Source organism: Pogona vitticeps, chromosome 6 (genome assembly GCF_051106095.1).
Source record: "Pogona vitticeps strain Pit_001003342236 chromosome 6, PviZW2.1, whole genome shotgun sequence".
Taxonomy (NCBI): domain Eukaryota; kingdom Metazoa; phylum Chordata; class Lepidosauria; order Squamata; family Agamidae; genus Pogona; species Pogona vitticeps.
This window is the reverse complement of record NC_135788.1, coordinates 91,187,725-91,201,355: the sequence shown is the minus strand read 5'-3', so window position 1 is coordinate 91,201,355 and position 13,631 is coordinate 91,187,725. Positions and strand designations below refer to the sequence as shown.

At 43.4% G+C, this 13,631-nt stretch overlaps 1 protein-coding gene and 1 non-coding gene across 2 annotated transcripts in view; both read left to right on the top strand.

The window, feature by feature from the left end:
• Positions 1 to 12,350, top strand: part of LOC110082077 (uncharacterized) — a 30,978-nt gene extending 18,628 nt beyond the window's left edge. The window contains exons 2-3 of the transcript XR_012088594.2: positions 7,072 to 7,130; positions 11,838 to 12,350. This is a non-coding gene — a transcript (uncharacterized LOC110082077). The remainder of the gene's footprint in view (positions 1 to 7,071; positions 7,131 to 11,837) is intronic.
• On the top strand, positions 7,137 to 12,350 carry LRRC3C (leucine rich repeat containing 3C). Its single transcript, XM_073004229.2, has one exon. The coding sequence runs from the start codon at positions 7,176 to 7,178 to the stop codon at positions 7,956 to 7,958; it is 783 nt and encodes a 260-aa protein (XP_072860330.2). The 5' UTR covers positions 7,137 to 7,175; the 3' UTR covers positions 7,959 to 12,350.
• Positions 12,351 to 13,631: the final 1,281 nt, after the last annotated feature.

The following is a 13,631-nucleotide window of genomic DNA, read 5'->3' as shown; positions in this document are numbered from 1 at the left end:
AAGACTGCCTTTTGCAGCCCTTTTGGTCTCTATGAGTTTCGAGTCCTGAGCTTTGGTCTCAGAAATGCACCAGCCACATTCCAAAGGCTGATGGACCAGACCTTGGCAGGGCTCAGTGACTTTACAGTGGCCTACATTGACGACATAGGGATCTTCAGTAATACCTGGGAAGATCACCTGATACACCTGGAGTTAGTGCTGCAGAGGTTAAGTGCAGCAGGGCTAACAGTAAAGGCCAGCAAGTGTCAGCTGGGTAGCCCAGAAATAAAATACTTGGGTCACATGGTAGGGGGAGGAATGATAAAACCCCTGGAGGCCAAAATAGAAGCTGTTCGTGATTGGCCTAGACCCAACACCAAGAAAAAAGTCAAATCATTTCTTGGGTTGGTGGGCTACTACAGAAAGTTCATCCCGAGGTTTAGCGAGATTGCGGCTCCGCTGACCGATCTGACGAGGAAGAAGGCTGATGACCGCATCCCGTGGACCAGCGACTGTGAGGCGGCGTTCCAGAGGTTGAAGGAGGCGTTAATCAACTATCCAGTCCTGCGTGCTCCAGACTTCGACCGGGAGTTCATCATCTACACCGATGCGTCTAACAGCGGGGTAGGAGCAGTTCTGTGCCAGGAGGATGAGAATGGTGACCAGCATCCAGTGTCCTACCTGAGTAGGAAACTTCAAAAAGGTGAGAGACATTTGGCAACCGTGGAGAAGGAGTGTTTGGCCATAGTCTACGCGATCCAGAAGGCCAAGCCTTACATCTGGGGAAGACATTTTATTCTGTGTACTGACCATTCACCATTGCAATGGTTGAAGACAATGAAAACCCACAATAGCAAACTTATGAGGTGGGCTTTAAACCTACAGGACTATGACTTTGAAGTGAAGGTGGTCAGAGGGTCAGTGAACTGTGTTGCTGACGCCTTATCAAGAAGACCTGAAGATTGAAAACGGCGAAAGAACATGGACTATATGTGTATATATTGATGACAAAAAGTAAAATGTACCTGTGTTTTTTCTGAATTTGGTTTGTATGAATAAAGGTAAATTGATGTAATGTTAATGGTAAATGTTTAAATGCATAATTGCTATGGTTAACTTAGAGTGTAAGGATAAGTAAGTATTATATGGTATGTATAACTGTTTTTGTGTATTTTATACAGGTTGTTTTTTGGTGAAAAGCACGTTAGCTTTCCCCCCACAAAACAACTTATAAAGAGGGGAGGTGTTACATAACAGCACTGATGTTACCTGTCTGTCATGGGGTTGGAGGGAAGGTTCCATCCTATGGGGAGTGGAAGGCGGGACATCAGGAGGAGGGGCTGTACTGTATAAAAATGTGATGCCTGTGTGGTGAGAGGGGAGATGCTGAGACAAACACTGTGAGACACTGGGTTGTGACGAAGCAGCAGCTGGGAAGAAGAAGCTGTTGTGGGAGTCTGTGTGTCAGACAGGGTACTTCTGTGTGTCAGAGTACCAACCTGATAGGTTCAGGTGTCTGTTGGTTAGCCAGAACTGATAGGTTCAGGGTCTGTGCTTTAAGTTAAAGGTTCTGGGTGAACCAAACTGTATGCTTGTATGAGTAAGAAGAAGCCACGTTACTTTATCCTATTCACCTGATTGTTTTATTTTTCCCTGTGTGTATTTAAAATAAACCTTATTCTTTTTATTGTTTAAAATCCATCCCTGGTCTGTGTGACTTCTTATAGGGAATGGTTGGTGGCAGCTTAGTGTAACTGTGTGACATATCCCAGTAGGTCTGGGTTTGTCACACTCTGAACATGGGACTTTTTTGGGGGGGGAGGTTGAACCTGTTGTCCACCTTTTCCTCCCAAAATTTGGCTCCAACAACATGTGGAAATTAAAAAAAGAGGTGGAAAACATGGGTTGGTTCCAGTGGAGTTTCTTCTTTAAGCTCCCATACAGGTGGGGGTAGAGATTTTTGGGGACTTTTGCTTCGACTTGCAGCCGGAGCTTTGAGTTGCGATCAAAAGAGGCAGGGGAAAAAGGCAGGGAATTAAATTAGAGGGTTAACCATTGGTTGGCAAAGAACTTCTTTGTAGCTCTTTCGCCCCAACTGTTAGAGTGTGTGTGTCGGAGGAGGCTTCGAACTGCCTGGTTCTGCTTTCTGGTTCTGAGTAAGTACATTTACAGGGTTTTACAGAGTGGGTTTGGGCTGGATGGGTTATGTTTCTGCGCTGTGAATTTTTTTTGTGTTAATTTTTTTAGCCCCAACACCTTCCAATGGGGCTTGCTGTGTGTTTTATTTTTAGTTTTTTTTAAAAGCCCCAGTGCCTTCCAGTGGGGCTTGCTGTGTGGTTTGTTTGTTTGCTGTTGTTTTGGGCGGAACGGATTAATCGCGTTGCAATGCATTTCAATGGGAAATGGTGCTTTGACTTACAACAAGTTACATCCATCTTCTAGAATGGATTATGGTTGTAAGTCGAGGCACCACTGTACAGTGGTGCCTCGCTTAACGAGTGCACCGTTTAACGATGAATCCGCATAGTGACGTTGCAATTGCGATCGCAAAAGCAATCGCATTGCGATGTTTAGATAGAGAAAAAATCGCTTTGCAACGAGCGGTATGCGTTTCGCTTACCGATGTTCGCATAGCGATTTTTTAAAACAGCTGATCGGTGGTTCCAAAATGGCCGCTGGACGCCCAAAATGGCCGCACGCAGTGTTTTCGCGCCCTGCCCTCGCTTACCGAAAATGGCGGCGCTATGGGGAAACTTCATACAACGGTGAGTTTAGGAGCCATAGGAACGCATTAAACTAAGTTTAATGCGTTTCTATGGCGTTTTTGGTTCCGTATAGCAATGTTTCCCCATAGCGACGGTTAATCTGGAACGGATTAACCTCGCTATGCGAGGCACCACTGTATTTGGAAGGTGGGCAAAGTACAGCCCTCCGGATCTTGTGGCACTCTAATTCCCAGCATTCCTCACCATAAGCTCTGCCAAATAGGGATGATGGAAGTTGCAGTTCAGCAATACCCAGAGGACTGCATCTTGTTTATCTCTTACATAATTTAGCCCTAAAAAGCTTAGGTAGTTGTATAGATTTTATTATATTTTCTTGGGATATTATTTATCACCAGCATAGGAGTCTCATGGCACAGTGGTTAAACTGCAGTACTTCAGCCAAAACTCTGCTCATGACCCAGGTTCAATCCCAGGTAGTTAGCTCGAGGTTCATTTAGCCTTCCATCCTTCTGAGGTAGGTAAATTGAGTACCCAGTTTGTTTGGGGGTGCAATGTGTAGCCCACATAATTAAATTGTAAACTGTCCAGATAATGCTTTAAGCACTATGGGGTGGTATATTAGCACTATGCTTTGCTTTTTTGCTTTTGTTTTGTTTTGTATTTCAGTAACAGAACCAGAGCAGTAAAATAATAGGACTAGAGTTGGAGGGGGGATCCTGGGAGTTGTAGTCCAAATATAGTGATGTTTCCCAATTGCACAAAGGACAGAAGTTCAAGTTGGGAGCCTCTCCTTTAGTTCTTCTTGTAAGTTGCCAGCTCTATGCATTTTTTGAGAATAGTTCCTCTGTCAATGTGTTGAAGGATAGGAGCTCTTTAGCTGACTCCCCGCTTCAGAGCATCAAGACCCACCAACTGCTGCCTGGTGTCATGTTAACGGTTCCTCACCCAGTCATTTGAGCTGCCGTTTCTGTTTCATCCCACAACCAGGGCAGCCTTTGTCATCTGCTTAGTGGTGGAACGTGACACTCTGATAGGGAGCACTCTTGCAAAAGCTTGCACGATCGCTGCATTGAAAAACAATTCATTGCCACTAGAACTTCCTTTGCGATTAAGATCTTGGCACTTCTTGGTGGGGGGCAGGGTTTAAAAAAGCTGTTGGGAACTTGCCATTCTCAGGGTTGCGTTTGTGTGCATGTTGAAAAAGAAAAATATTTGTACCAGTTTCCATATGATTGGGAGTGTGACTATGCGAGGGGGGGTGTTTTGGAGTTTGGGTCATCCTGGGGAACATGTTGATTTGCTCCAGTTCCCAATGACCATATGACATACTGTAAGGGCCACTTTGAACCAGCCCAGGCACTACTGAAGCCCAGGTAGACCAGGCCTCCAACAGGAGAGGTCTGGTCTACCCATGATCAGATAATAGACTAGCCTTCCATCTGGAAACCACCTTCTCTTTTGAAGTGTGAATTGGAAGGCCAGTCTACCAAGTCATAGGTACAACTGTCCTTTACAGCCTCAATGAGGTCTCATATTATCACCTTTCTTCTGCTTTCTCCTGATGGCCTGCCTGGTCTACATCTGTCTTTTCTTCTGGTGATAATCCAATCTTGGAAGTCTGGGTGTCCATCCTAGCTACATCCTTGTCCAAAGGGCCCTGAACAGATGAAGCCTGCAAAAAATAAACGTGATTAAAAAAAGGAGGGGAGAGAAACAAGCTGAAAAGAGCATGAGTTCTTTTTCTGGGGTTTAGTGGCTTCTGATTCATTGACATCCTAAAATTTTTCCGCTTTCTTATTGGCCTGTTTGCTTTGCTTAAAGCATTATAGGGTGGTACATAACTAACACACTTAGCTTTTTCTTTTCTTTTTCTGGTATCATTAATAATCAACACTGCCTTAGTGGATGGGAAGACAGGACAGAATAGTTCAGCAAAACCACCCTTTTATATTGGACTTTTAAAAAAATCATGATGGGGGTCTTCTCAGGGTATGCTCTGGGTGCAGAGCCACTGGAAGTATTCAATGCTGCAGTTTCTCCAATTATTTTATGATCCTTTAGTGTGGCCGAGGTCTTGTCACCACAGACATAATTTAAAAGTCCAGGCCAAGAGAAATCCTCTGCCTCTTCTTGCATCAGTCATGCTATTTACAAATCAAAATGAAAGATTTCTTTCTTTCTGCAGATTATCCCATTCCATGGATCTGCAGGCCTTTCCACAGCTTTTCTCTTTGGTACCACATGTCCCCAAAATAGGGCCCAAGTTAGAGGAATGTCATTTTGCCCTTAAAATGTTTAGCAACGTTTCATGTACAAACTGCACAATATGGAAGTTCACAGGTAGCATTACCATGGCATGTACTGTTGGATGAGAATGCACAGGAGATTAATGGTATGTCTTGTAAAATTGGCTTTTTGTTGTATAGCTCACTGTCTTGGAAGAGATCCAGGGGTCAGGAGTTTGATTGTACAGTACCTCTCAGGAGCCTGTATAGCCTTGGGCAAGCTAAATAGTCCCAAAGCATCCCCAGAAAAAGGGAATGTCAATAACTAAAGTTTCAATCACTTATTCTGGGGCATTTCCTCCACCTCCTCATTGTCTCAGTACTGCAGAGCAGGAAAGGACCCTATGGATCATTAGCAACCAACAGAACGGATCAACAGGAAACAAACAAATGTTCCTAATGGATGAAAGAGAGGAAATGAGAATCTCATCACAGAGATGGAGCTTTCTTTGAATTCAGAAGCTAGAAGGAACAATTGGTTAGTGCCGCATAGACAGTCACCCTAGCCCAGGAACTTTCCTCCCAGTTTCACAAACTACAGACTGCATGCGAAGTTGTAAATAAAACTCCAACACCTTATAACTGTTAAACCCTAGAAAGGATTGCCATAAGCCAAAAGCAGCTGGACAACATACAGCAGCAGCAGCAGCAGCAGCAGCAGTAGTTGCTGTTACAGAAAGATTAACAAAACAATGAACTTGTATAACTAGTAGCCCAGCCACTGATTCAGCATTGGCTTCATAGAGGTCAGGGTTTCTCTAGTTTAGCCAAATCCAACTAACAGTTGTGTGTTCTCTCTGCTCAGAGGCAGCCATTTTAAAACTGAAAATACTGTATCTTCTCTCTCTGCTGGAAAATCACAATCTCAACTCCTGCCTTGCATATATGCTGCACATTTAGCAAAACATCTCCAGTAATGTTATTCCATTTAGGAAATATCATTCCTAACTATTAGTAAGGCAATAATATTGTTGTTGCCCTAAAATGTAATGTTGGCTTTATATTAGCTTATCTGTCATGGTTTCTCCCAGAGACTCGTGAAAATCGTAGTTTAGCAAGAGTGCTGAGAGCTGTCTGATTCAGGGCCTTCTTCACCATCCTAGTATTGTTCCTCCTGTGGTTTCTCAGTAAAACAGGATGATTATTAAATCATCTTGTGTTGCTGATATGCCCACAGTGGATGGTGGTGGCAGTGGTAGCTTTAATGTAGCTGTTAAGATAATTAAGAGGTGAATACACTGAGCACAAAGATGAATGAAGTCTGTTCATTCAGAAAGATTAACTGAGGTTCTTCATAGCTTGTCAATTTAGAGTGTGATCTGACAGCTGGAAAGGCGTGCATCTGGTAACACTGGAAAAGGCCGATTTGCCAGGATTAATCTCCTTAAAGCGGCCCCTCTGTCAAGGAATTGCCCCATCCTAGCTCTGAAAAACAGTGGCCCTACAGCTGGACCAAAAAGGTCCATCTTGGGCATGGATTGGAGTCAGTCTGGAGAGTAATTCCCATATGTCATGTGTTAGCTCCACAAGCAGATGTGATCCACTTCCCGTGTAATCAAACCCATGGTCTACCTATGAGGTACACAGGCAAATCTGAGTTTTGCTTTCTCTGATGTTCAATATTTTTGAACTTCATTTAGTTCTGATCAGTTGGAATGAAATTTCCATCATAGGGATGAACAAATCCGGGCTTTCTGCTTTCTCTTATTTTTGAATGTTGATATTCTTGCCCCTGCTAACTTCCTGCTACGCACCCACAGCCATAGATGCAGACTCCATCTTAGTTATTCAGTCCCATGTTAAGACTGTGTCTTAAGAATGTCTTCCTTGTTCCTTCTACATGCAAGTCAGTTCTAGCTACCTAGGCAATCCAAGCTGTCTTATAATGCAACAATATCTACAGAGGCACACCAGTTGTCGACGGCTCCATTTCACTTTTGTCTGCCTTCTTTATCCTCTGCAAAGCTAGTGCTCCAGAAGATCAAAGACACCCAGGTTAAATTCATTCCTGGGATAGAAATCTCATTCTAATGACAAAACATAACCTCACAACTAGTTTCTCTCCCTTCTGTCTTTCACAGATAGTGTTCCACAAGCTGCAGTCTTCAAAGTTGGCTAAGAGGCCAAGGAAGTCCAAGAGGTATCTGATGAGGGAGTGGATGCCTGGTTATTCAGATGCCCCGACATGCCTTTTCTCAGCTGGTTCCTATACCACTCCGTGGCCATGTGGTTGCTCCTCCAAAGTTTTATTCTGATGGCTTTTTGCTTCCACTCAGTTACCACCTTCCCCAAGGGCTGCTATCCGTCCACTGAAGAGGGTTTCAAAACGTTTCGTTGTAGCAAAGCTCAGCTGACAGTGATCCCGAAGGATATCCCGAACGACACAAACAAATTGTATCTGGATTACAATCAGATTTCTTTCCTGCCCAATGACGCCTTTCAGAATTTGCCACTCCTCACGGATTTAGACCTGTCGCACAACGTCATCAGCCGTGTGGAAGTTGGAGCCTTCCGAGGCTTGTCGGAAAACCTGCATTTGCTGGACTTGTCCTCAAACAAACTGGTGTCAGTCAACAAGGATGTCTTTAACTCGCTCAAAGCCAAAGCCAATCTTTCAAGCAATCCGTGGCTGTGTGACTGCACACTCCAGCAGCTCATTGAGAGGGTAGAGCTGGTCACCAGTACTTCTGATGGCATCATATGCGATGCCTCTGCACGGAAGGAGCACATTGGCAAGCCTTTTCTGCAGCTGGTCGGAGACATCGACTTCTGCAACATCTACAAAAAGACCACAGACATCGCCATGCTGGTCACCATGTTCGGCTGGTTCGCCATGGTGATCTCATACTTGATCTACTATGTCCGGCAGAACCAGGAAGATGCCCGACGCCATCTAGAATATCTCAAGTCTTTACCCAGCAAGCAGAAGAAGTCGGAAGAGTCGTCTACAATTAGCACTGTGGTGTGACCAAAAACGAAACGCAAAGACCTCTCGCCCCACTCGCCTCCTTCAAAAACAAATAAGTGAAACACATAGGCACATCTGGAATAGACAGATACAGTTCTGCATCTACTTCAGATGGATGATGTCCATAAGATGCTGGAATGCACAATGGCTAAAGAGACTGTTATTAAACAAAGAAACAAACAGAAGGACTGTAGGAGGCAGGGCCTTGCTTATACAAAAGGCCTCCCTTAACATTAGTTTCTCAGCAATCAACCACAAAAATCTTGTCAAAGTCACAGCCGAGGTTGAATTCCTTGTCATACTTGCAAAGTAGGGTTTAATGCCAGGATAAATTGAACCTTTCCCAGTCCTATACACTTTCGATCACATGCAAACACGCTTTGGAAAACCCTCTTTCTCTCAATATATGGTGTTAAAAACAAAAACAAAAAACCCAAACCCTGGAGATCCATGTCTTGGAATGAATTTCCATCATGTGATGCTCCAGGGAGAAAAGGATTGGAAGCAAGATGATTCTGCTGTGTTCTTTGTCTTCTTAGAAAAGATTTATGGAAACTCAGGCTTAAAAGTAATTCCAAGATGTACACAGCTAGATCCTCTATGTGCATACTCAGAAGTCAATTCTACTGTGTTCAGTAGGACTTACTCCTAAGTAAATATGCTTAGGATTGTAGCCATAGAGGTTATTTCAAGGCCTGGAGTACAAAAGCCCAACCAATTATGATCTCGAGTAATTATGAAGTGCTTGGGAGGCTTTTGAGCTTGTTATTCATGTTCAAGATAAGAGAAGATGAAACAAATTACACCATCCCATTAATGCTGACTGTTCTCTTTGAACACACATTAGAGCACCATCAGTTTCCCTCTCAGACATTTCATATTAGAAATGTGTGTATGTTTTCCCCCACAAAATATATATTTTTTTCTTTGTAGGAATCATTAAGTGTAGGACAAGGGAGGGTGGAAGAATCAGTGTTTTGAACTTTTTAAGCCATTCTCTCACAGTTCTAACTGCTGCTGTAAAGGTTATATCTTAGGCCTGCTGGGAGATGGACAATCTTAATTAGCTAAAGTGATTTAAGGAAGCAACAGCGACCAGCCCACATGGACTCTTAAGAAATATGAAGAGAACCTTTATAAAAAACCCCTTGATCCAGAGAAAGGCAGAAGGAGCAAGTAGAAGACTGGGAACACAATGGATGCAGTTATGGATAGACAATGGATATCTCCCGGTATGCCACAGGAGTAGGGAGAAAGGGTGGGCAACAGGAAGCCCTCAGGTTGATGTCTTGCAGCTCCGTTTTCAAATGCCATCTTCAACCGATCAATTCAGACCTTTGCAAGCAGGATTGATTCCCTTCACCAGCAGCTCTGTAGATGGGGAAGAAGAGAGGGAGACGGAGAGCGGGAGAAAGAGAAGGGGGTTACAGAGAGGGGGTGATGTCAAAGAAGATAGGGTGCTAGAAAGAAAGGATATAGAGAAAGGGGGCGTTAGATTGACCTACTTCTAACCTCTACTATAGGTATCAGCGAAGCCTCTCCCCTCTGCTAAATCACACTTATGAGAAGGTGGCTTTTGAGAGAAAAATGGTTTTCCACCCAAACCATAAAGAGCAGCACATGACTTTTGTGTAAAGATGGGAAATGTTTGCTTTAGGACTATAATTCCTAGAATCCACCTAACAGCATGCTAGGGGATTCTAGAGGTTGTTGTCCCACACCGCCTCCCCAACGTTTGCCATCTCCACCTTTGTGAATTAGCACATTGCTGGGTGAACCACGTTGTCTTCTACCAGCAGCATATGTCAAGGGAGATTCCCCTACAGACAGGGCTGGGTTTGGGCAAAAGTAATTGACCGTTTAGAGCCTCAAAGTTGATGGGGCCACTGAATACAAACAAAAGAACCCCAAAACATTTTAAAAATTGGACTTGAAAGTTCTGGCAGTTTTGTGAGACCTTTAAAACTTGACATAGCTTTGGGGCCTCAGTAGATCTTAATCCAGCCCTGCCTATGGAAATCTGTTTTGTCCAAAATTGCATTTACCAAGTTGGGGTGGTTGTGTTTACCTGTCTTCTATTATTACAAGGTTGCTTGTAACTGAGGACTCTAAAAATCATTACACTTGTAATTTAGGATTCTAAAAATCACCATAACTTGCATAGCTTTTACCATTTTGATAAGGTAACTATTTAAAAAAAATCTTACAACAAAGTCCTACCCATAAGTCATCAGCCAGTAGTCAGTAATATTTATATGGGCACTAATAGACAAAATCTCACATTACTGAGAAATGTATAGCATCTATTAAGATTTTTCCATAGGGAACACTGCAACCTTCTTTTGCTAATTTTTCTGAACTGAGAAAATAATAATATTAATCTGACCACATCATGTCAGTGATTTTCAAAATGGATCAACTTTTTTATATGTGCTGTAGCAATAGCCAGATATCCGTTTTGCTGGAATGCTTCACTCTTACCCATGACAGTTGTCTGATGAAATGCATATGGATTTATGGATCAATAGTATAAATACTTGGATTAGTAGTAAGACACGAGATATAGAAGACACATCTACATGTAAGGTATAGAATAGAAAAATGGGATTATGTTCTTTTGATTTTTTTTTCAAAAAATGAAAATAATTTTAGTCCCAAATCTGGAAAAGACTTTCTTGGGTTCCAAAAGTATATTGTTTTCTATCCATTGTGTCAGAACCAGAAGTATGATTCTGTGTAGCAAAACTGGGCTGGGGTGGAGCAGTTCACATGTTGGTTTTTGTTATTTCTTAACTCCTGGAAGTGGTGTGCTCTTGTGAACAGCAGGGCCTTGCCTGAGAAGTAGCGAAGCATCAGTGTTTCCCAGCCTAGCAAGATCTGAGTGAGTTGGACTATGCTTCCTATCATCCCCACCCAAGGCCCTCAAATGTGACCTGTTGGCTGGGGATTGTGGGACTTGTAATCCAACCCATCTGGAGGAACAGCAGGTTGGGGAAGGCTGCATTGTTACATGTAGGTCCCCAATAACATTGTGCTGGAACATGAGCTGTATGTTGACTCTAGTTCAAATATTGCCTGGAACAGTTTTTTGCTGGGACTTGGAACCTACCTTTTCTCTTCTGTTTTCATCAATGAGAATCAGAAGCTTTCAGATCTCTACTGGGACACCCTCTGTTGCCTCTGAAGATGAGAAATTCACCTTACAGGTAGTAGGAATCAAAATGGCTGAACTCCAGCAGCTCCCAGGCTGGTCTTGTGCTGTTCAACTGAGTTGACTGTTCTTGTGAGTGAAGAAAAAGTCAAGAGGTAACGCCTGCAGTGGCCCCAGGTGATACACAGGGCCTTTGGAAAGCATCACCCGATCTGATGTTTCCTGCTATCCAACTTTGCAACACCTTTATACACCAATGTGCCACATTTGAATGGTGGTTTTGTCAAAACTAACCACAGGAAGAAGCAAGTACAGAGAACTTTAGGGAGGCATGCTGGGCTTGGGCGGATATTTCTACTGACTCCAGACCTTGAGGGTGTTAAAAATGGAAGATGGAGCTGTGGGCAAGTGGTACATCTGTGGCACACCACTCAAAACTGCAGATGTGGCCTGGATGTCCATGCGTATTCTCATGTGCCTACCTGGTTGCTGTTTGGGGGAACTACACCCTGCCAGGTTTCTAGACCAGATGACACTCTGCTCTGGCCCATGTGGGTCAAGAGATAGAGACTGTATCCGCCTGCCATACTCTCAAGTGCCCTTTATTGAGAGATATCCTCCTCCAGAGCTTTAAAATCTGGTGTTTCAGGGCAGGGCTTTCTGTGGGTGGACATTTTTTGCTTGTCCTACCTACTTTGTAGCAAACATCTCCCCTTGTTCTTCAACAGGTTCTTTCTTCTGTCTCCTTACCAATAAAAGCCGAAACGCCTTCCTTTGAAGAAAGAGAATGCAGTGCAACAGCCTACCATCAAACTAAAGGGACATTGGTCACCATTTGTTTCATTTGAAGATCCAGAAGTTAGCTGACCTTCCACTGTGACCATGTATGGAGAGAATACAGAATGAGAAGAATGACCCTAATGTACATGCTCTCTTTCTCTGTCAATAAGCAGCCTTATGCCTTGAGCTCTTCAAACTCAGTACCTCTTCTCTACATTCCCAGGATGCAGTAGGACTCCTCCATCACCGTGTTAGCAGCTCACAAGAGCTGTACACAGAGAATACATTTTGAGAAACCAAATTGGTCACCGAAAACCTATACATGCACACGAAAGAAAAACAAAATAAAACAAGTACCCTGCTAATAAACAAGGTTTTTTTTTCCTGTTTTATCAAATGTTATTTATTTAACTTCTTCCCATGAAAAAGACAAATAAAAATGTCAGCACATTTTGTCAGAATATGGTTTGTTGTGTGTGCTTTCCCCCCCCCCCACACTGAATAGCTCAGTAAGGGAAGTGTCTGTTTGCAGAGCCAGAGGTTGGGAGTTCAATTCCCCACCGAGCCTCCTGGGAGAAAAGCCAGCCTATGTAGCCTTGGGGAGGCTGCATAGTCTGAGAGCATACCCAGGCAAATGGGAAAAAGTAAACAACTTCTGAATACTCTGTACCCAGAGGACCCTAGGAAGGGCTTTCGTAAGTCTGATAGCACATAACAATTCTTTGTTAAAAACCGTGCCTTGCTGTCGCCCCATGCAGTGACGTCTAGCAAATGGCATGACTTCGAAAAGGCATTGGACAAGCTCAGAACTGGAACTGAATAGTTATTGGCAATATCGTTACCTGAAATCAGTTAAGTTTGTGGGTGCTGAATAATATAACTGGGAGTTTCAAATTTACAGTACTTTTAGATTAAATGATTAATTGTACCTAATAATAAGGAATAGCACCTAGTTAACTTTCAAGAGCTACATTTTATGGGCATATCAAACATTTTATAATGGAAGGGTTTAACAGGAATTAAAGTTTCATGCCTTTTTTTAAACCATTCTAAAGGGCAAGGGAAATTTTCTTCAGTTTTGCTACTTGGGTTTCTAGAAACAGAGTCAGTGTAGAGCAGTGGTCCCCAACCTTGGGCCTCCAGATGTTCTTGGACTTCAAATCCCAGAAATCCTGGCCAGCAGAGGTGGTGGCGAAGGCTTCTGAGAGTTGTAGTTCAATAACATCTGGAGACCCAACGTTGAGGACCACTGTTATAGAGGATGAAGTGGTAAACCAGGACTTGGATACCTAGGTTCACATCACCCCTTGCCCGTGTATTACTTCCATTATGACGGGCAGGATGTCTCTTTATCTGGTGTTGGGAAACGAACTGCTGCTCCTCTTGTGTAACGCTTGTTGGCTTTCCCCGAAAGAACTGATGGAAAGAAAGAGAGAGAGAAACTGATTTACTAACTAACTTTCAAGGTCTGTTTTCGGAAGTGAGGGAAATGGCATGGTGAATGAATGTTCTTGTCTTTATTCATTCCTACTTTTATACAGTACAGAACAGAATCCTGGCAGGGAAGGAGAGCCAACCGCTGAGGGTTATCTTGGAACCTGTCCTGTTCCCGCTCCCGCAGCTCCCGCTCACCTGTCCTTGCACCTGTGAGATCAATAGTCCTCCTGGGGTCCATAGAATGCAAGGCAGAAACTAGGGTCCACAGAGTCAAAAGCAGGAAAACACACACTGCTTTCTGGGCT